Source organism: Mycteria americana, chromosome 2 (genome assembly GCF_035582795.1).
Source record: "Mycteria americana isolate JAX WOST 10 ecotype Jacksonville Zoo and Gardens chromosome 2, USCA_MyAme_1.0, whole genome shotgun sequence".
Classification (NCBI taxonomy): domain Eukaryota; kingdom Metazoa; phylum Chordata; class Aves; order Ciconiiformes; family Ciconiidae; genus Mycteria; species Mycteria americana.
Window position 1 is genome coordinate 75,784,112 of NC_134366.1, and position 23,233 is coordinate 75,807,344.

Below are 23,233 nucleotides of genomic sequence, written 5' to 3' on the forward strand. Positions count from 1 at the left end.
TGGGAGTCTCTAGAGCCTCCGGTCCACCCTGGAGCACAAAAACCTGTGCTGCCTCTTCCCCTCCGCCCCCAAAATCACCAGACTCAACTTCTAAAGCAAAGCTAGCCCTTGCCCCATTCCAGCTACCTATTCACTGCCCCTTTCCCCAGCCCTTCTCCCTTCTCCCAACCCACCTGGCTCTCTGCACTCACTCCAGTCCCACCCTCCACCCTCCCCTCGCAATTCTCCCCCCATTTCCCATGCCACTTGCCAAAAATGAAATGCTGGCAAGGCAATCATCTTTTCCTCCCCTGCTCCAGCACTGCCCCATGCCTCTTTTGACCATCTTGGTCTCCCTTGGGTGCCAGGTCCCGGCCACTTATGCACACACTGCAGCCTATCATGCCAGTCTGGGCAGGCCTACCATTGCATAAAGGGGAGGGCAGAGGTGGCCATGAGGAGATCCTCCCTTTGCCCATCTAGCCAACATTGTCCTCCGATCACAACCTAGACTGTGCTGGCCCCATGAGCCTGATCTTCCCCGTGGCTCAAAATAAACATTATATCTTCATAAGGCCTCATATCTTCATAAGGCTGGGGGGAGGGAAGGGAGGAAGAAACACAAACTTTCAAATGGGCACAGGGAAGGAAGGAGAGGAGGAAGAAAGGCGGGATGGAGTATTTCTCTCAAGCCCCTCTTCCACCCACTAAGACACTCCTGTTCCCCTTCTTCCACGTAGAGCTCTTATTTCAGTGTAAAAGCATCTTACTTCAATTTAATGAACTGGTTAAAATTACTAACTCAACTAAAATAGTTCACATTTATGCAAAGTAACAGTTTGTGCAGCAACTTGCACTTAAACAAAAAACAGAAGTTGATACCAATTTGATCATTTTCGTTCAAGCTCGTGTGCTTTTGAAGATTTCGTTCAAGCCTGTGTGCCTCAAGGGTTACTGTCCCACAGTCCTATTTCTCAACAGATGCAGGGCAACTAACTGCAGTAAATGCTGAACAATGTGGCAAGGACAAGCACCCTTACATTGCCAGCTGTAAAAAGCAGTGAAATAAAATGAGAAGAAAAGAAAAGCTGACATAGTACTAAATTCAGCAGAGAAAAGGCAGACAAAGAGCCAAATGAAGAGATACTGCTTTTTCTGCGGTGCTTGCACCATGAATATCATGACTGTCCACAAGCGCTATGTTTTCATCAGTTCTGTGAGCTGAAGGAATATTAGCCCCATTTTACAGACTGGAAACTGAGGCAGTTGGAAATTAAGATCTGAAGAATCTCAAAGTACTAAAACCTGATTCTTGCTAGTACGAAGCATCACATATTTTTTGAGTGTTCAAAGGATACAGCTTCCAGCAGCCTTTGGTGCAGATGCACGTGTAGTCCTAAGAGAACTCATAAAATGAGGAACACAATGCAAGAGCTACAACAGGAACACTTTAGCAACCACAGACACATTTATTTCCCCATCTCCTCTTCTACATTTTCAAGTGCGGGAACAAAGTATCCTGCACACTAGGAGATTTGGATCAAAGAGCTATGATGGTCACAAGTCACAGCTCATCACCCACCTGACAACTGTAGCTATTTACGTACAAATTAGTAGTGCTGACCTGGCCACTATTAAAAGATTGATGTAAATGGCTTATCCAGCATCACACTCCTTGGCAGAGAATCAACTTCTCCAAAGCAACATTCAGCTGCCTTTACAATGACATTATGTCTTCCCTTCTTGCATTCATAGGAACACAGGAGGGTAAGAGTTCAACAGACAACACTCTCCTTCAGCATGCACTCTAATTCATCCCCAGAGCAGACTCGTTTAATACACTGAATAAAAAACAATCATCCTATTCGGGGGGGGAGGGAGGGAAGGTATGCAATCTATTTTAAGATTATTACAAAGCAATATATAGATGCATGGATGGAATTAAGATTGCATAAGCATTTCCTAATTCTGGCATTTTGTAACTTTTGAGTGCTTAACTTAGCCACTTTAATATCCTTTCACTCTGACCATCTGTGTAGTGTCTGTCTGCACGTGTACGCAAGGCTGCCTCAAGGATCCTGGAGATGCTAGGCACCACGTCTCAGTTGCCCAGAGGACTTTAAATCACAGGCATAAACCTGCATTGCATGAATCCAGCCTCTTTGTGCATGTGATACAGAATCCGCTACACATGTAGAGCTTAACTGCATGATGGAAGCTGCTTGTTGGGAAAACCTTAGGCCCAGATGCAGAGATACCACCTTGCGTGTACACCAGCTTACTATGTTGCGTGGTCATTATGTTTGCATTTTATATATATATATATATATAACAAACATGTGTACATTTATGCATATATTTAACAAGTAAAAAAGGTTGTGGGGAAGTGGCCAAACTGACTGCCAGCAACTGGCTACTCATATCTCTATTTCCCCAAGGGAACAAATAAAAGGAAGTTCTGCTTCCCTCTTCTGCAAGGGATTCATTCACAACAGTAGCCATTTTTTTTTTCTTAGATATGTATTTTAACTGTAATATTCTACTCCAATATTACAGTAACATGCTATACGATTTTTAAGATCAATGCAAAACAATATGGCAGCATATGAATACAGGAAAGATAGGATGTAAAATGTGACAGAAAGAGGAGGGGAACTCAAATTATTGGATGTGGAAACCAAAATGTCAGGTCTAGACATCAGTTCAAGTCAGTGGCAAGGTACCTATAGGCAGAGGCCCCTCTCTGATGGTCTCCACATCTTTCTTATCTGCTACAAGAACGAGTCAGCTGCCTGTGGTAATGTTCTGTCTTCTCAAACATGAAACAAAACACGCTGTACAGAAATGGTGTCATCATTTGTGGCACAAAAAGCTACTGAGTAGGAACGTGATTGGATCTTACAAACCTGAGGGTCTACTTTTAGAGACTCTTTATCTACTATGTCAAGCTTCTAGGAAGCCATTGAAACCTCTGAAAATGTGAATTCCCTGTGTGTTACTGTATCTCCGCAGATTGCCAGCCTGATTTTAGGGCTAGAAGCAAGTTCGGTATCCCACAGCACAAAGCTACCAACCCTCTCCCACCCTCATCCTTCTCAGTGTACAAAAAGTTTTGCTTTTATCCACACAAGAGATTAGATCTCAGAATTCAAAGTTGCATCCCTTTCAGATGCAGAAACGCTGTTGAACGCTAGAGAACTTAATCTTGTCTTTTCTAAGGCAGGCATAATTCAGGTAAGTACACCACAGTTGAGGAAAAGGTATCCAGAAGTTATTTTTATGAACTGGTAAGCAGCCATCTGTCCACAAACAATCACAGCCTGCCCCCAAGACAAGGCTCCTTTATGGCTGAACTTGTCTGGCATCATGCCCTTTGTTTGCTGACTGGTGAATTATGGCTCACGAATTCACCCCATGTTCTTTCTGCCTTCCCCGTACTGCTTGTGCCTATTGTTTTATCTGTTTGACCAAAGCAAAGAAACAACAACAACAAAAAAAGAAATGGTTGTGCTTTGGTTTATAGTAGATCCTCATTTTCCTTATGAACTAAATATTCTTTTTTATTTCTTTGTTTTGACCAGCAACCATACCAGGACCTTCCCCATTAGCTTACTGAAAATCTTGCCCCAGAACTCTGAGGACACAACAAACCATTTTGCACATGCATCTGCCTTCCAAGTTTGAAAGTGTCAAAAGCAGTAGTCCCTGATTAAAAAAAGAAGTGCAGTCATATGTAAGTCAGCTATGATGAATGTTCTTTTCCTATAACCTCAAAGAGATTTTATCTGCGTTGAGATGTGAAGTAGGCAACTATTATGAAAGCTCTAGTAGCTGGAAAGGTATCACCAAAGTTCCTTCTTAATGAAGCTTCCTCCCACTTTTCACTGGAATCGTGTACTAGAAGATTATCTTACGTGCTACTATGTGACCATATTTCATCTCTTGCTCAGACATAACTGCACCTAGGATGTTTAGTATACACAAGTCCAAATGCACAATGCATAAAATGTGTTATTCTCATGCAAAGAAATAATCCATAATACCATCACCCCCCAAAAAAAAACCCCACTAAAGCTTTTTGAACAATAGTATCATATATTAGACCACTGAGCCTCTTCTGGACTTTGCAAGTTGTTGGCAAGGTTGACCCTAGACACTGATAAAAACTACCTGTAAAACACATAAATCCAGTTTTGGAGCTCCTTTATAAATCTGTACAGTTCCTTGTAAAAGGATTACATATAATGAAGAAATGAATGAGATGCAAACAAGGAAACTCTACCATGCTAACATTAGTCATTTCTCAAACATTTTCAAGGCATGATGTAGTTGGAAGTGGCCAGGATGAAACTCACTCTCAAATTAGAAAAAAACGTGATCAAATGTAACGGCAAAGACTGACATCAGTAGCAGTTAACCTGTTATACTAACTGCTATTGTATCAGCATTTAATTAATTTTGTAAACCAGTTTGTCTTCAGTATTTAAAAGGTCAGTCTCCAAAACGCACACAAGCCAAAACTGAAAGGCAAGATCCGCCGCAGTTACATGATACTTAGGATGTACATAATACGATGCTCTGTATAACAGGACACAAATGTAAATAGAGCCACGGATCTATGGAAAAGGTTTCTGCCACCCAGCCTCGAGAAGAAAATTCATTAGTTTGCACTGACAGTAAGCTCTTGTTCAACACATGGCACAAAAGCCAGTAGCAAACATAGCAACACTGAGACTTAAGAACACTCAGGAAGTAATCTCCAAATCGAGGGGGGGGAAATACTTGGTTTTGCTACCCTATGTTATTTGAGAAAAGCCAGGTAGGTTTGCTACAAGAACTTTTTGCTCAATTGTTGACTCAGAAATACATGAATGACTATCTTTGTCTTTTCTTTGTGGTTTTCCAAGACGCCTCCTGGAGAGACAGAGTCACAGACTCATCATTATTAATTGAAGAAAACCTGAGACAAAAGTGTTTTCTTTCAAGTATGTCCTAGACCTTCAAGCTACATAAACACCTTAAAAAAATGAGGGCAGAAAGTTAAACAGTCCTACATAAAATGTGCATATTTCCAACTTGAAGGAACAAAAATCTCTCTTCAGACACACACTTAGAAATAATGTGTATTTTCCTACAAGAGGCCTAAAGAAAAGGCTTAAAAAGATTAACTTGATCACAAGTAGTATTACCATAAAAGCTTGATGTTGGATGAGGCCAAGCACAGATAATTTTTTTCCAGTTTTTTATTAAACAAGACTAGGGAAAAAAAGCCCTAAAATAATTAGTAGTAAGCATGAAAAAGTGAAAGGAAAACTAAGAAATTATAACTTGATTTTTTCCATTTAATGTCTTAAACATGATTTGCATCCTATTTCTAAGGTAAAGGGAGAACACTATGCCACTTATCTATGTAAGTGAGGAAGGATGGCCCCGTGGTTAAGACAAAAGACTAGCAACCAGTGACTGAGGTTCTGGTGAGTCCTGGGTGTCCTGCTCTCCTGACTTCGAGCACAGCCACTCAACAGCCTTACGTAGAAGTTTTCGCCCCTACGGAGCGGAGGTAATACTCTCCAGAAGGGACGTGAACATATAAACCGCCTCTGAAAGACAGTGTAAAGTCCCTAAAGCGTTACACAAATGTAGGCATTAGTATAGAGGTATGTCACCTCATAGTTTGCGGTGAGCTGTACAGAAAAGCACAAACGGCCGCTGAGTACGGTGATATCTCACCAGGGAGATCATCAATTACTCTCCTTCCTCCCTGTCTCTGGAAGAGATGTAATTCACCATTAAAGAACTGTTGTGTTTTCTCCAAAGATGCACCTTCCACTTCGCACCCAGTTTTTTGGTTCTTTTTTTTTACTGAAAAAAAAAAAAAATACTATGTGAACTTCAGGGCTTCGCACTGACATCACGTTCCCAAGCCCCATGAGCGCCCAGCTGGTTCAACGCGACAGCCCGCCGGGGTCGGGCAGGACGGCGCTGCCCCAGCCCTAGCCCCAGCCCCAGCTCCAGCTCCCCGCGGCGCTTCAGCCTCTCGGGGAGGACGCCCGCTGCTCCTGGGAAACTGCTGGACTCTCCGCAGCGCGCCCTAGCTCCAGCAGAGCCGGGGATTTAAAAGCATGCATCCACACAAAAAGGTTATTCTCCGGCGCGCCGGACCACCGGTCCGGCCCCGCCGCCGCCCGGGGGCCTGGGTCCCGCGGGGCAGCCGAGCGCGGTGGCAGAGGCGTTTCGGAGTGAGGAGGCGCGACCTCAGGATACCTTTGAGACGCACCGAGCCGAGCGAGCCTCGCACAGCACAGCCCGGCGGCCTGTCCTGAGCTGACACCGGCCGCCCGGCAGGCGGGCAGGCAGAGCGGGCGGCCCCACGGCCGAGCCTGCCACCGGCCGCCTCCTCGGCGGCGCAGCCCACAGACACGAAGTTTCGTGCCGCCGCTTCCCAGCCCAACCCAGACGCATTAATCCCCGCGCTCTCCCGGCAGCCTCCCGCGGCGCCTGCCTGCCTCCCCACTCCCTGTCAGCGATTCCCAATAAACTTCCCCTTCTCTCCTCCTCCCTCCTCCGCCGCCCGCCCTGCCCTGCCGTGCCGTGCCCTGCCATGCCGTGCCATGCCATGCCGTGCTGTGCCGTGCCGTGCCGTGCCGTGCCCTCCCCGGGGCGGCGGCTGCCGCCTCGCCGCCAGCTCCGCACCGGCACCCCGCAAGGCCCAACCGTCCCTCACACAGCCCCCGCCCCTACCACCGAGCGCCCCGGGGTGGGGGGGAACACACGACAAGAAGGAGGGGGAAACCAACGGAGAGAGGCGGGGGGAGGAAAGGACGAGCGTCGCGAAGGGGGTTCCTCGCGCAGCAGCCAATCGGCGGCGGGCACGGGCGGGCGCGCGCGGCACGCCGGGAGCTGTAGTTCCCCGCCGTCGCCATTTTGTGGCGAGGGAACTACAACTTTCCCGCGAGCAAGGACAATTCTCGGGCCCTGCGCGGAGCCCCGCCGGCGAGGCCAGGTGCTGCCGGCGCGGCGGGCCCCGGTGCATGCCCGAGCCGGGGGAGGCGCGGCGGGCGCAGGGACGGAGCGGAAAGAGAGCCCTTGGCAGACGGGAGGAGAGAGGCTGCTGCGGGGCGGGGAGGGGAGGGGGGCAGGGCAGGGCGACCGAGCGTGCTGCGCGGTGAGGGACCGTCGCCAAACTCCCCGCTCGGGTTGTGGCGCAGGGGCAGGGGGGACCTCGGCTGCCGGGTGGCCGCGCTTAAATGCCAAAAAAAAAGAGGTGGGAGGAGGGGTGGGGGGGAGAAAGGGGAAGCGTGTGACGCTTGACCCGCATGAAGCGCTTAGCGAGGCCTGTTGCATGCGTTGAACGCAGCGGGGGCCGGGCGTTGCGGCTCCCGTCCCGGTTGGGAGTTAAGGCCAGGCCCTAAGCGGTGTATGTATGTGTGTGTGTGTGTGCGTGCGTGCGCGTGTGCCCCTGTGTGTATATATATATACACACACGCGCGCACACACACACGCAGACATATATATTAAAAAAAAAAAAAAAAAAAAAAAAAAAGAAGCCAGGTCCATTTAAAGTTGCTGCCGGAGAGCTGTTCTCATTGGTTAGGGGGGAGCTGGAGGAGCGGAGACACACACGGTGCGTGCAGCCCTCGCTGCCGCCGCCGCCGCTGCTGCTGCCGCCGCTGCCGGAGCCGCCGCCGCCGCCGCTGCTGGAGTTGTCTCTGCCGCTTTCCCTGCTGCAGCGGCACAAACGTGACTTCCAACGTTTTGATTATTTATCTTCTCCTTTCGGCCCCCTTTCCTTCTCCAAGATGTAACTACAGCTCTGACACTAAGGACCTGCAGATCGCTTAGGTGGCTTGAGAAAGAGAAAAGGGGATATCAAGGGCGTCGTTTTTTGTGTTTAGGGGGAAATTTTCCATTATAATGTTTCACTAAAGTGATTTTTTTTTTGTTTCCTTCGCATTCGTCTTTTTTTTTTTTTTTCGTCCCCCATTTCTCGGATTTATTGCTAGGAGAATCACATTGTGAGGAAAGAAAGTCGGATTACAAGATACCACTACAAACAACCCCCTCCCCCCAGGATTTTTCGGTATTTTTTTTTTTTTTTAATTGTCGCGGCTTTAATTCATGAAGCAATTGTCCCCTTTTGCAATCAGAATTTGGATACCAGAATGAGCAAAGAAAGACCCAAGAGGAATATAATTCAAAAGAAATACGTAAGTGGTCATAACATATATCATTTGACTCCCAGTTTTAGGAAATGGCAGTGAATGTCAAGTTTATAGCTGATCCTGCAGCTGCAAGGCTTTCGAAACAAATGTAATGCCGAATTTTATTTTTCTGTGGTGTGGTGGGGGAGTTTCAGAGGCCCCTTTTAACGGGGAAACCTTCTATCCAGTTTGGTTATAAAACCAGATTTGTGCAGCGATTCCTCCCGTGAATAAATGTATTGACCTCAAATGACACAATCATAATCTAGTTTTAGATGAAAGGCGGGGAGCTCGGGGGGCTGCCGCGGTAATGTCACGAAACTGCATTTTCAAGCGGTTTTATTAATATTGCGCTTTTGCATGCGAAAGGAGGTATGTTGGGGTTTTTTTGGTTTTTGTTTTTGGGGTTTTTTTTTTATGATCTGCGTGTGTACATCCCCGTCTGGTGAAGCGGCGGCGGTGGTTGTTGAAAGCCCTTTAAGTTGAAACCGAGTGTCTGGTTATGGCGAGCTCGTTTCTGGCACCACCACATCCCATCTCCTCTCTCTCTCGTGATCGTTTGCTCCTCTGCCTTGCGATAGAAACCAAACCAGTCGGGGATCGCCTTAACGGGGAACGCGTTCCTCGGGGCTGGCTTTAATAATGGGGAAAATGGCTCGGTACAGTTTTAAAATAATTCATTATGATGGCTCGAAAATTTGGGCTCGTCCAGTGCAGCCCGGGCTGTATTTCTGCCTCTCTTTATTCAACCGCTTCACCAATCCCTTGTAATTGTCTAATCCTTTAAACATATAAATGTGGATGGATAGTTGGATTTTTGTTCGTGCTCCAGTTACGTTTTGATTGGCATAGGGGAGTTTTTCTTTACGTTTGGAAAAACTGAGGCGATTAGCCAAATGTGCAGTGGAGCGAATAATGATTTCTATCTGCACGTTTTAAAAAAATTCTTCATTTTTGGGGGGTGGGGGGGTGGGGATATAAATCCTCGCTTTTGGTTGTGTTCGATGCGAGGCTTTAAAAGTTGTAGTTTATATCGCGCCTGTCGACTGTGCCGATTTTTTTTCAGCGGGGGGTGTTTCTTGGCAGGGAGGGTGACCTTCGGGACACTTTCGCTCGCTATTCTATAGATTTGGTAAAAACTGCAGTTGACTCCAGCTGACTGCCGCTATCGGTTGCCCGCCCCGCTGAAACGCAGCCCGGGGCGGGGGGGGGGGGGGGGGGCGCGCTGTATTTCGGAGCTGGGTCCCCCCCGTCTTCCCCCACCCCCCCCCCCCGAAATTTCCGAATTAAAATACATCCGCATTGCAGAGGAGCGGGGAGCCCGGGGCCGGCGAGTTTAAAGTATTGCATCGAAACGGGAACGGCGGGTGGAAAGTCTGGCGAAACACGCGAGGCGTCCACGTTTCCCAGGCAGGCAGACAAAAGCGGGGCGGGGGGAGGGAGGAAGCCGCGGTGTTAATAATTAAGGGGGGTGGGGGGGAGATCGCCCCAAACCGCTGCTCCCGCGGCCGCCCCGGGGCTCGCGGGGGCGAACAATGCGGCGCCGCTCCCGCACCGCCGGGCAGGGGGTGAGCGCGGCTCCCGCCGGCCCCGCGCCCCGGGGGAAGGGAGGCGGGACGGGGGCGAGCGCGGCGGGGCGGACGATGCGCCGTGTGCTCCCCGGCTGCAACTTCGCGGCGGCGCTTTTTTGTTAACCCCCCCCTCCCCATTTTTATTTTTGGCAGGGGGCGGGGGGGCGCGCGGGCCGGTGCGCGGGGGCGCAGGCGGCGGTGCCGGCGGGGCGCGCTGGCGGCGGCGGCGGCAGCAACAGGTTGCCGGGGCTGTGACGGGAGCCCGCGGGCCGCCGGCCACGCCGCCGCCTGGCCAGGTTCGCCCTGCTCCCGTGACGTCACAAAGGGAAGGGCCTGCGCGCCGTGGAATCTTCGTCGCCTCGGCGCTCCGGCCCACCCCCCCCGCGCCTCGCGCCCCCCCCGCCCCTGGCGTGACGTCAGAGCCGAGGCGGGCCGGCGGGGCGGGGGCGGGGGGAGGCCCCGGGGCAACGCTCGGCGGCGCTGCGGGGGAGGGGGCGGCCCGGCCCCGGGCCAGGTGAGCAGGTGCGGGGCCGCCCGGCCCGGCCCTGCCGGTTTCGGGGTGGGAGGTTGGCAACCGCCGCCCTGCGTGGCGGGGAGGGCCGGTCACGTCGCCCCGCGGGGGCGGCGGCGGCGTGGGGACGCGGCGTGGCGACACGCGTGGCACGTTTCCTCCTGCCCGTGACCTTCGGGCGCTGCGGCAGCCCGGCGGAGCACGCCGGGCCGCGGCCGCCGCAGCCTCCTCGCCGGTGCCAGCCGGGCCTTTTGTTGTCCGCCTGCGCGGCTGCAGGTGTGACCGCCCGCCCCCGGGTCGGGGCCGCAGCCGCGTCCCGGCTTCCGCGGGGGCCGCTTGTCCCGGGTCGGGGCCGTTAAACACGCGCCCCACCCCCGTCAGAGTCGGTCCCACGGGTGGCACCCCGCGCCCCTGAGGCAGGCCTCCGGCCCGGGCACCCAGGCACCGCCGCAGGTGACCCGGGAGAGGCGGCGCGGAAAGCTGGCCGCGGCTGAGGCAGGCCTCACCTCACCGGCCCGCGGCGCGGCAAGGCCGGCCGCCAGCCTCCCTGCCCCGCTGCCGGGCCGCAGCGGAACAATGGTGCGCCGAGTGTCGGGCCCTGCTGCCCGGCCGCGGGCCCTGGTGCTCCCAGCCCTGAGGTGAGGGCTGCGCCAGGGGTGATGCCCCGCCGTGAGGAGCGAGGCGGCCGGCCCAGTGCCCCCCGCTGCACAGGCACCGAGTGCTGCTTCCGTGGTCCCGCTCCTCACATCGCTGCGGGTTGTCATATCGGGAGCAGAGCCTGTTTAGGCTGCTGCTTTTCGGCATTTGCGAAATGAATTCTGAAAACAAAAAGGTGGTGAGAACAATGGAGTAAAGCCTGCGCGTTGCAGGCTGCCGTTGCAGGGCTTGGCTCCCCGCTTCCTAAGTGGTCGCCATTAAAAGTTCTCTTAAACTTTGAGAGCGTTATCTTTTGCGACTGATAGCCCAGGAATGTGGAAATCCGTGTATGTATCTCTTTTTCTGTGCTTTAAAAACACTATCACTTAATTCTTAAAAGAACTATGGCTGACTCATACAAATCTTTCTTCTCACTTTACCCTCCTCCTTCTCAAACATCTTTACATATCAAATACTGCCTTTTGGCTCAAGCCTCAGAAAACTGACAGCTTTGTAAAGCATCAGCCGAGAAGCCAGACTGCATTCAGTATGCGCTTGGAATTAATAGTTCTTAAATGAAAAGCTTTGAAGTCTGAAGCGTAATTTCACAGGTGCATTTTTCTGCCCGTTTTTGTGATGCCGAATAGCAAATCTTCTGTTCTTGCTGGCTTAGGTCTCAGAGTATCAGACCTGGATTACTGTCTTTAAATACCTGCACAGTTCTGCCACTGTAGCAGATGGCAAAATATAATTAAGGAGTAATGTCACTACTGTCACCTCGTGTGATTTGTTTCCTTGTCCTTGCAGAGGTAAAAGTGCTGCAGCCTGCCATGAGGTGACATGCTTCACCTACAGACGGCCTGGTAAGCCCCTCGGACACAGGGCCAGCAAGGCCTGTCCAGGATTAGTGTGCTGCAGACATCCAAGGAGAGCTCCTGTGGGTGCTGCAGTCTTTGAAACAATACTGTCTGCTTGGGCGTGCTTCAAGCGGGCTCAGGGAGTTTTGGGGGGGACAGTGACCACACAGCACCACCTCCTCCTGCGTAACAGATGTTTGTATGCAGGGGCTCAGCCCTGGGCACCCTGGGGCTTCAGCCCAACCCTCCTGCCCTGCTTTCTTTTATGCAGGAGTTTCCTCATTTCCCTTGACCAGCTCCAGAACTGACAGCGTGCTTTAAGTTTGACTACTTCCTACAAGAAATAATGTAAATACACCGGTGGCAGCAGAGGTAGTATTCAGTGTACATTGCATTTTATTTCAAATAACCTTCTAGAGCTTTCTTATGCTGGGTCTTTTTCAGGCTTGCAGTAACAATACCAGCAGCATAGCATGCTCAACTTTGGTTGTTTTTTTTTTTTTTTTTTTTTTGGTCGTATGTATAACTTCAGCTAACAGTGTAAGGATGCTAGCCGCACTTGAGATCTGAGTTTGGGTTCCTCTTAACCTCCTGGTCTGTTGAGACTACAACATTTTGTTGTAAGTGGCTACAGGATGGCGCGTAACTAAAAACTAGTAATTAAAATCCTTTTTTTAAAGGAATATTTACTTTTTGCTATCAACAAATGCTTTGCCCTGAGATACTAATGGACTCCTACTCTCTCCGATGGACTGTGAGCCAGAAGTCTGTGTAAGATGCTGCCCAGAGTGAATTACAATGAATCCAGGCCCCCATGAAGAGTTTCTCATGTTCATTGAGCACTTTCACCTTCTCTTATGAGGCCTACTAAGCTAGTATTAAAAATATATTACCCCTTACTTTTCTGTAGATGTAAAATAACAGCTAATGTTACGCATATGCTAAAGTGTGGTATAAACGTCAGCTGATTCCGTAAGGCAGTAGCATTCCCTCCATTTTATTGTTTGATGAAAAAGAAAGAAGTCTAAATTACTTGCCTGAAGCTACGTACTGTAACGGTGGCAGAGATGGAACTAATCTGTATTTCTGCAGCCTTGTCCAATACTCTGTCCTGTAGCTTACGGGCTCTTGCTACGAGGCATGGCATCTGCTACACAGGGACTACTTTACATGGTTCAAACTTTCTTCAAGATTTTCCCCCTCCCCAGTTATGGTCTGGCCTGTTAGATTAACAGTATATTTTTAACATAATAATAAAATAAAAGATGCATTTCAGTATGGATACTTGATTTTTTTTGAGTGATCATACCCTGCAGCTGATAGAGACCAGTTGATACTGTGATGACTCAGCTGTGGGAGTATTACATAAAGTAGGTCAATTTTTAAATCTCATAGTCTGAAGCGAAAGAGACTCCAGGTTTAAATTTTATATTTTGTTTATACACATTACTGATATTTCCTGGCTTGAACATAACTGAAAGTTCTTGAGGAGGAGGGAAGTGTTTTTTGGGGTTGGTTTGGGTTTTTTTTGGCCACTTGTATTGTATAGTGACTGAATTCAATCAACTTGAACTTGGAGAGGGAGGGGAAACACCAGCTGCTTTCATTTCTAAAGTTTCCAGTTTGCAGCACTCAAGTGAAAGGGAGGTTTAAAGGTAATTTTGAAGTAGGGAAAGGAAAAGCAGAGACACGTTTATTATTTTTTATTACAAGCACCCAGCTCTTGTGTGATTTAGCAGATGTGGAATTTGCAGAGGAATACATGCATTGCTGCGAAATGCAAAATTTGCATTTAAAACATTCTGGTTTTTCCCCCTAGTCCTTTACATGGCTTTCTTCCCAACTATCAATGTAAACCAAGTGTAAATGATACATTGTTTGCCTTAGTGGGCAGACAGTCTGAAAACAATAGTGCTGATGGATTTGACTGCCTCTGTGTAAGATTAACGGGACATTAGCTTTCAAGTCTAATAATGCAAATTTCAGTGTTGCCAAACCTGAGCTTCCCCTAAATGTTTCCTGATGCTGATGGCCCTAAATGTCCCTACGCTATCGACCAAAACTTCAGTTGACAGTTTTTATGATCTAGCTCTTCACCCTTCAATACAAAGCCCCTTAACCTGTTGTTACTACTTTAGAGAAAAGGGTAAAACATACCTGGAGTTTAATGTCCAAGTAAATGATGAGGTATGGTATGCATATACTTTTTATATTTACTACCACTTTTTATTTAAAGCATTTTTAAGTGGTAGGAAGCCACCAGGAAACTTAAAAGCTGCAAATCGCTTGTAAAATTTGGGTCTAGTATGTGAGGAGTACTTGGCGCTGAAATTCAGATACAGGAAATAATATGCTTGCCAAAATGTATTTGGTGTTCTCTTAGATCTTTGATGGGTTGTTTTGCTGGCTCATTACTACTGGGAATATTGGATGTGATCCTTCTTGGTTTTTAACGGGCAGGTTTTATTTGGGAGCTCTTGGTTTTCATTTGTAGGGGTGAGTTTATTTCGGTCGGTCACAAAAACGTTTTCTCAATGAATCAGTAGGTAGAAGGTTTAAAACCATTTGCCGTTTCACTCGCTCAGATTTCACACTTTCCTTCGTGTAATGACATCCTGTTCTGATGTTGTTCCTTTGGTAATCCGGCAGAGGCCTGGTATTTCCAGTGGTGGGCTGTGGGAAAGGAATAAACCCTTTAATTATACCAGCAAGGGCTTGTTTGAAAATATGCTAGCTCTCTTCCCCTCCACGTGTGCTTTCTTTTTGTCTGTCGCTTCCTTGTGCAGATGAAGGGTCGAAGCTGTAAAATGCTGCTCTTCGACTTGCCATGCAAGCGTGGCCACGATCGGTGGCAAAGCTGAGCGGTGGCTGAGAGCATTGCCACACTGAATGCTGTGTCTCGAGGCTCTCGGCTAGATCACGGCTCCCTGGTCTGCGAACAGACGGATGGGGTGAGTGTACCCCATCTGCTCCCGTGCAAAGTTTATCAGCTTAATTTATGCTGCTGCAGAAAGCCGTTTGGAGTGACCAGCTTGGCTGAGCACAGAAGCAAGGAAAAAACGCTCAGGTGGAAATCACCGTTCCACCGGTTCATGTAGGGAGGAGTGGCATCCAAAACTGCTCCAGCATTTCTGCAGCAAATTTCTCAGCCCGGACTGACGCGACATAAACCATATCCCGTATTTTTATCTGGGGGAACAAAAGCTCCTTTAATTGGGCATCAAAGTGGGATTCTATGATTAAAAATATGCATTGAAAACAAAATGAGAAACCTATACTAAGGTCTCCGTACACTTTCTGCATCTAGGTCAGGCCTGTGAAGCAAGAGTAGTTTCTGGTGAGGTTCGGTTTAGTGCCTGTAGGATTGCTACAGTTGCAGACAGACATTTTGACACTGCTAAAATCTGCGTTAGCAAAAATGTGACGATGCCCAAAGAAGAGTTTATAATTGCATCACTTGAGGGGCAATGACTTAATCCCTTCTAAACGTCTGTCTTCTGTAACGTGTAATCTGCTTGGTCTATCCTACTTGGGTTTCTGCGGTCTTTTCTGCCAGGTTATTCCCTTGATTTGGTCTGCAAAAAGGCAGCTTTGCATCTGTGGCTGTTACTATATTGCTTTTACTTCCTAAAGGCTAGAAGAAATGCAAATAATAAGAATCAAGTTAAGAAACTGTGGCCTGCTGCTGTGCTCCAGGAGAGCTTGTGGTATTCGCGTCCCTGTGCTCTGCTTTCAGTTCTTCGAGCTTGCCTTGCTGGTCTGACATCTTTTGGATGACGTGATGGTGCAGGAGATTAGCGTGTTTTGGCACACGCACGCTATGATGACTGGCTAACTATATTTATAAAGTTCAAAAATAAACCATGGAAGCTCATTCTGACATAATCGACTAATCTTAGTTTTGCACTTTGATACTGTGTTGTCTGAGCCAAGTAAGGATAACTGTATATTACAAGCAATTCATTTTTAGCTTTGCTTGCAGATTAGTGTTGAAGCAATGCAGGCTTTTAAGTTAAGAATGATGGGAATGAATTTGGAGAAACTATTGGCTCTTTCAGCTGTATGCATGTGAAAATCAGCTATGTGCCTATTTTTAAAACAAATTTATGTGAGTGAGTAGAGATACGTGTTCCCCAATACTTCTGGACAATGTTGTGTACTGGCATTTTAATGGGATGTTTTTTTCCTTCACTGCCCACAGGAACAGGACAGTCTTCACTGCCCTTTCCCACATTTGTATGTTAGGGGAAGGACTGTCTTTTCTCTTTGAGGATTGTGCTTTATTTTGTTCTGGATAAAACATCTGCTACTGCTTTGGGTAAACTTTAGTCTCGTGCTAGGCATCCTGCTAGTCACGCTGCATTCTGGGGAGTCCAACCAAGACAGTAAGCTTTTGAGGCTCCTCAGTGACTGGAATTCAGTTTCCCCTGGGCCCTGACAACTCCATTTAAACAGCTAATAACAATTTTCTAGCTCCGTTTGGGAATGGCCTGCATTTTTAAGAAATACAAAGAGGAACTTGAAGTTGTAAAGCATGTGAGTCAAGCGAATTGCAATGTACAAATATTTTTTGAGGTTGCTACTAATAAAGTGAACAGAAACCATGAGTCTTGGACAAGAGTCTGTCCAGTGCCTCACTCTTTGAGATGCTTATCATTAGTTTTATTAGTATATATAATTTTATATGCTGTTCTAAAACTGGGAATCTTTATGCCCAAAACATACATAGGCTAGAAATTGCATTTAGAGTTTTAAGTTGCTGCAGGCTACCACCATATGTTTATAGCTTTTTTTCTTTTTATAAGGTGCCTGTTAGGCAGACTAAGGGTGATTTAGAGAAGGGATATGTTTCCTTCTTTCTCGCCTTTTTTATTTCATGGATTTTACTTTCAGCGAGTTTGTCCCACAGAGTTCTTTTTCGTACATCAAAGTTGTAAGCCAAGTCTCTCAACTGCAGTGTGCATGCTAAAAACCCCGCAATACAAATTTCCAACCCTGCACGTATGCCAGATCAATTAACTTCTTAACTCAACTCGAGCTGAAAAAAAATAGAACTGCTTCTGTTTTGGTTTCAGCCCTACAAAACTTGGTCCAGACTTTGAGTTTACAAAACGCAAAGCCAAGCGAAAAGAAGGTTTTCCGTTATTGTTTGTAAAGTTGACTGATAACTAAGCTGGTGTTGTATGCAGTTCCTTTTTGGGTGATGTTCCAAATGACCGGCCATAATCTGAGTGTTTTTCATAGAAGGATGACATAGATGGATGCCTGAGATGTGGTTTTCTGATTGATAGTCACTTCTCCCCCCCACCCCCGCCGAAGCATAGTGATAATGATGAAAATTCTCATGGCCTATTGCCATCTTGCAGGCTGGCTTTCTGAGACAGGGAACAGCCCTTTCAGTTTTGGATATAAAGCAGAAGTTAATGTGTTGGAATAGTATTTCTTCTAATCATATATTAAAAGCTGTACTACATCTGAGTAAGATTGTAAAAAGAAGGTGGTCTTTCTGCTACTGAGGCCTTTATCTTAAGTTTGAAAAGCTTTTACCAATGTTAATTTTTTTGTGCTAGTTATTCAACTTATAATGGGGACACAGTAATATCACTTTGTAAGACAAGGCTTCATGTTACTTAAAAGCTGGAGTTACAGCATGTTATAGTAACTGTAACTTCTGAATTATTTATAACTTGGAAGAAATGTTTGTCCTAATGGCAAATAATTTTGAAGCTGGCTCTTTTGTTTTTCAAGTCTGTCTGTGATGCCTTGAACCAATAAAAACTACAAAGCCAAGAAGCAGCTGTCGAGAGAAGCTGTCCTGTCCTGTTCTACTGTCTCATTCTTCCTCCTATCTGTGGTGGAAATGTCCTGGGTGTAGCTTTTGCGTTTTGCCTCCGGTAACAACGTTGTGAATGTGGAGACCAGTAAGCTGCCTAATGCCATGTTTTTATCATCACTTTAAGCCTGCGCTGCAATGAAAAAGTGGTTTAGCCTTCTTCTGGTTGCCTGTTCCCCCCTCTCTTCTGCAGGCCAACATGTGTACCAGGTGATACCTCCCACCACAGATTGGGGACTTTCCAGGTTAAAACTGAACTGACAAAATATGTTTGATTTTTAATGTGGATTCATTTAATATTGCAGTTTGTGGTGTAGCTGTAAAAATACTTGGTCTGGGGAAGGTGTTGCAGGGACACAAATGAAGTGGCAAGGGAGGGGTTTGATTGCTTCTGCTGGCAATAGTGTGGGCTTAAATGGGCTGTGAAATTATGACTAAATAGGAGTCAAGATATATGTTTTATTTCCTAGCAAACAAAATTAGCTGTCCTTGTCTGTTCTAAGGATTGTTCAGGCATGGATTTTGCTGTACTGTCCTGCTGCTGGAAGCATGGTGAATATTAAATAAGGTTGAAATGAAGTTTGGCCACGTAGATGAAAATGAAGCTGAAGATGTTTGTGCCTGTGGTCATGGTAGTGCCATAATAATTTCCAAAGTGCTAAAATATGTTAGAAGAGGGTTAAAAATGTACTACTGGTGTTACTTGTTATGCTTGCTTAGATAGGATTTTAACAATTTTAAACTTAAACAAGAGAAGAAAAAAGGGGAAGAAAATAAAATTAAGATAGCTGTGCTACTGGAAGCTGGGTTCCACTGCTAAATGTGGTAGAAGAAGTACTCTTTTTAATTCAACACCCACATGCACCCACCCCACAATACAAGACCTCCACTGTGGAATTGAAGCCACTGTACCGTTCTACTTTCTACAACAAGGACCTGCTTACAGAAGGGAGTTCCTCCAGAAATTTCCCGTGGCTTTATTTGGTTTATCTTGTACTACTGAAGAAGTTCAGATAGCTTGTCATGTTAAAACCACTTTTATCTCTTGAAAGTGCAAGTGAACTGAAGTGCTGATGTATTTTTGCCCCAGGTTCCTAAGTAGTGTGAGAAGGCCAAACCATGTCAAATCAAGAAGCTATAAAAAACAAGGTTTCCTTTAATTGTAGGAACATCAGGATGTGGCATCACATGCCTTTTTCGCACCATTGAAGCCAGCACTGGTGACCCTGCTGATTTTTCCGTCATGGAAAGTGGAAATTTTCCTTCATGGAAAGTTCACAGTGTGCTTTGGCCATGTTGGTACAGGGCTGCATACGAAATAGGGTCACTGGAGTTATCTGGCTTAAAAAGTAGTTATGTCAATGCTCTCCTCTTCTTTTGTCCCCCACCCCCTCATCTTTAAATGGTCTGGTTTCAGTGCAAGCCTGCAAAGACTTTTTAGTGGCACAGTTAAGGGAACCGTGGGGCAGAAGGACCTCTTTGGCTTTGCTGCAGATTAAAAAGAGATGTGGAACTGCACCCCCAGTTTCGATCCAGCAAAGCACTGTAGCACGTGCCGGTCTCAAATGTATGAATACTCTTACTGATGTCGATTGAAGTACTTGGAGCTTGTGAGTTAAGCACATGCCGAAGTGCTTTTCAGGGCTCGAGATTTTGCCATTCCTGTGTAAGAGTGTGTGCAAGTATTTGCAGGCAGGAATGTTAGTTTTCTGAGAGGGTGATAGCCATTTAATGGTTTTAATGGCTTTACTAGATGTAGTCCTGCCTGTTTTCTTTTCTGAACTGTTTCTTTTTCTTTTTGCCTTTGTCTTCTCTCAGTGTTTTATTTAAATGTAATACCTGGTTTTTTTCCTTTCCTTACTCTTCTCTTCATTATAGTGTGCATGTGTGCATAGTACTGGCATTTTGTATGGTTCACTTCCTCCTTGCCCCCCCGCCCTCTTGTCTTCTGCTCCCATGCTTTTCTCTTTCTCTCATTTCTGTGTATTTCTCCGATTGGGCTCCTCTATCCATGTTGTCTCTGTCTGAGGAAATTAGCTCTTACGAAGCTGCTGGCATCTCTTTGCAAGAAAGCAAAATGAACTATTGTTGCAGTATTTTCTTCTTTTCCTGAAGGCCAAAGGGGGAGATGAGGAAAGGTTCCTGCAGTTCGTTTTGGGGGCAGCTCCATAGGAAATACTTTGGAAGGGGAGGGATTGCACTGTTGCTACTTGTCTCTCAAGCCTGCATGCAGAATTTGAGAGTTGGTTATAGAAAATACTGGCTGTGTACTTACATTATGCAAGGCTCAGCAAACTGTTAATGCGCAAATCCTGTGCAGGAAAAGTAGAATGTGGCCCTGCTCATCCCTTTTAACAGTCCTTTTATGAACTTTTGGTAAATCAAATCCTGCTGATTCAGGAAAAGCTAATTTCATAATTCACATACATTAAAGGCTTTTATTTATAAAACATTAATATTCATGCTCTTTCAGTGAAGAGCAGCATTATGTGACATAACTGACCAGTCGTAAAAAACAGTTCACAGCTTCCATTATTGAAAGGATCTTTGCAGTCTCCATTTGAGTTTGACCCTCCAAAATAACTAAAGGTGGTCAGATTTCTTCCAGGCTGGGTGGCAGACCAGATATAATGATTTCTGGGCCCTGTTGCTTTGGAGAGCAGGAATACAATTTTCAGCATAAATATGTTAAGAAAAGTATGGTCTCTTAACGTCTTCTGGGTAATATAATTTCTTTATATCATACGTAGTATTTCATTATAATACTACTTCAGCTAGTTCCTATGAAAGCTGGTGGTGTATCATGCAGGAGGAAATGTGTTTATGATGTAGGTAATCATGGTTTTTCCCCTTACAAGCATCTTTTCTTATATTCTTGTTGATTCCTCTTCCTTTTGTGGTGTCATTTTATGCCCATTACTCTTGCAGTTAAGGATGCAGTGAAATTAATTCCCTGTGGGCATTTTGGAAATCACTGGTTCACTAATTTGCATGGAGGAGAGTGAAGGGATAAACTATTATTTCCTTTTTTTTTTCACCAACTTTTCTCAGATCCTGCCAGGGATGAGTCTGTTATTTTCTCCCCTTACAGACAGCCCATCTGTTAGTGCGTTATAACCCCTGGTCTACTCGTGCCTGATGACTGTTGAGGCCATTCCTGCTAGGCTCTGCCTCCTGGCCCAAGTGGGACCAGGAGCAGCGTTCCTGCACGCATGCCTGTCTGTACGTGTCCTGCTTTCCCCTCTGGAATAGTGTTGAGTTGACCACAGGGATTCCCTGGCAAAGTAGTCAGAAGCTTTTTAGCTTTTTGAAAGATTTTTTCTGGATATGCCTTTGCTTTTTCCTTTTCTTTCTGTCCTTTTTGTGTCCCTGTTCACCTTGCATAACCACAAGTAGGTATGTGGTACCGACTGAGGGACTGCCTGGTTATCAGCTCTGCAAAATCCATCTCCTTCACACGAGCTCTGTTCAGAGGTGCTGCAGAGCATTGTCGTGTTATCGCCTGCACGCTACAAGCATGACTGCAGCTACATCTGGGGCTTTGTCAGGGAGGCATGAGTGTGCTCAGCTCTGGAGAGCTAACCTGCCCTCCGGCACAGTTTGTGAAACCAAGGTTAGTATAATGTGAGAAAAATGGCTAGGATATGTATCCGTGGTTGGAGTTCTGCTTGTGTGGAGGATGGCTTGGCCTGAGCTCCCAGTTAGGTCCTACCACTGTCCCTATCTTTAGCCATCTTGGCAATATTTTTGCTGCTTTTACTTTCGTGTGTTCCCTCAGTCATAGTGTCGTGGTCATGCCCTCAGAAGGTCAGCTGCAGCTTGGCTGATGGACATGATAGCTTAGGAGGGAAGAGCTTCTTCATCTTTTACAATAGAAGAATACACATGAGCACACTATACTGTTGTCTTTGGAAGAAGACTTTAAAGATGTCTGTTCAGGCATGCTTTTGAAGGTGTTCTGAAATTTGCTCTGAACTATCCTCTGTGTAGATGATTTATCACTATTCTTCTGTTCCCATGGAGCAGTAAATCACATCTGGGCTGAAAGGTTATCCTTTTTCCTTAAAAGGCTTCATACTTTTGCACCACTTCTTCCTTTATTCCATGCTCTCCAAATGTTCAGGTATTTTTTTCCCGCCAGAGAAAACCCAGTATTTTAATCAGGAGCCCACGTGTTACAAAGCTGAAGCAACATAGTATATAGCACTTCAGCCTTGAAAAGGCATTCCTCTGTGGAAGAATGCCATTGAGATAGTTCCAGCTGGTTTCCAAATTCCCAGTCCACTAGACTTTCTCAGTGATTAGGTCACCTTCTTCAATAAAAGCAAGGATCTGCAGTTGATCTGAGGGAGTTAATACATAGTTTAATTTCAACACACATGAATAATGTTAAGCCCATGCATAAACTAGTCTAGTTAAGGAAAAGAACAAAATAATAGGTGATCTCTTGAGGCAGCCCTTTGAAACAAGAAGTAATGTCGTATAAATTTTTAAGCACATAATGCCAGCTATTCAATTTTCTTTCTTATTTGAGACAAAAGACTGTAAGAACAATTCTAAGACTGGCTGGCTGACCTACTGTTCAGCTTAAAAACTAGGACAACATCTAGTAAGGGAAATCTCAGTTATAGTGGACTGGTTATCAGGGCTCCTAATCCTGTCATAGATAAGAGAATATAAAACTGTCAAAACCAGGGTTTTAAATCTGCACTCCCAGGTTGCTGTCATTTGCATGGCTTCTTTTTTTTCTTCTTTTTTTTTTTTTTTTTTTAAATTGGTTTGGGTGGTTGGTTGTGCAGGAAGTCCCTAGAGAGAAACGAAGAATATTTCCACAATGACACAACCTTTAGGTTCTTGAAGGTGCAAGTATCAGCTCTCAGGGTTACCTGTAACAAAACTTCAGTTGTTCTTCTTGCATTCGCCTGTTTCATACTTGGTTCATGCCGCAGCATGAGAAAGTTCTCTGGAGCAAAGTGTAATGCTATACAGCTTCATCTAATGATATTTTCCAGTGCCTGGCTTGTCTAATGCCTATCTAAGTAAACTTTCTCAGCTCTTCTGTGTTGGTGAGGTCGGTAATCTGACTGTTCTTTCTGTAGAAGATTCATGTGTCTGGCTCTTCCTGGACGAGGCTGAAGAGCTTCTTTATTGTCACTTCTGAAAAGTACCTCTGCCCACATTTTCTCGGCACAGCGTGTCTCCTTGTTATTGTCAGTTTAACTTTCTGGTGTGGAGGACCAATGCAAATATTACTAGGGCTTAATAAACAACCTACCATTGGATGACTATTACTGTTGTGATAAAAATGATACAAGGTTGGTTGCTCATTGATTTATGCTTTTTGGCCATCTTCCAGGATGAAACTTAACTTCATTACCCAAGAGTTTCAGAACAGTACAGAGTTGTCCATTTATTTCCTTCAACTGTTATCGAGCTGACAGCTTGCCTTTGGAGGGTCATATATTCAAAAGCTGCCAATTGGATCTTACTTCATCGTAGCCAAATGTGGCACAGAGTCTGAAGTTCATTTTCTCCCTTAACGCCCTCCCTTAACACCCCATCACTTTTTTCTCCCCTTAAGTTTTTTACCCTCTGCTCTCTCTCCCTTCCTTCCCCTTCCCTTCCCTTCCCCTCAGTTCCTCCTG

At 46.3% G+C, this 23,233-nt stretch overlaps 1 protein-coding gene across 9 annotated transcripts in view; it reads left to right on the top strand.

The window, feature by feature from the left end:
* Window positions 1–6,915: 6,915 nt before the first annotated feature.
* The window catches only part of JARID2 (jumonji and AT-rich interaction domain containing 2), a 228,194-nt gene continuing 211,876 nt past the window's right edge, over window positions 6,916–23,233 (top strand). For 6 of the 9 annotated variants that reach the window (XR_012774336.1, XR_012774337.1, XM_075493794.1 and 3 more), the window contains exon 1: window positions 7,286–8,186. Coding sequence is in view for 5 of the 9 variants with exons in the window: in XM_075493794.1 (XP_075349909.1) it covers window positions 8,142–8,186 (45 nt within the window). In the remaining 4 variants the exon portion in view is untranslated. Of the gene's footprint in view, window positions 6,983–7,285; window positions 8,187–23,233 lie in introns of those variants that run through there. The other 3 variants (XM_075493800.1, XM_075493801.1, XM_075493795.1) reach the window with 2 other exon arrangements.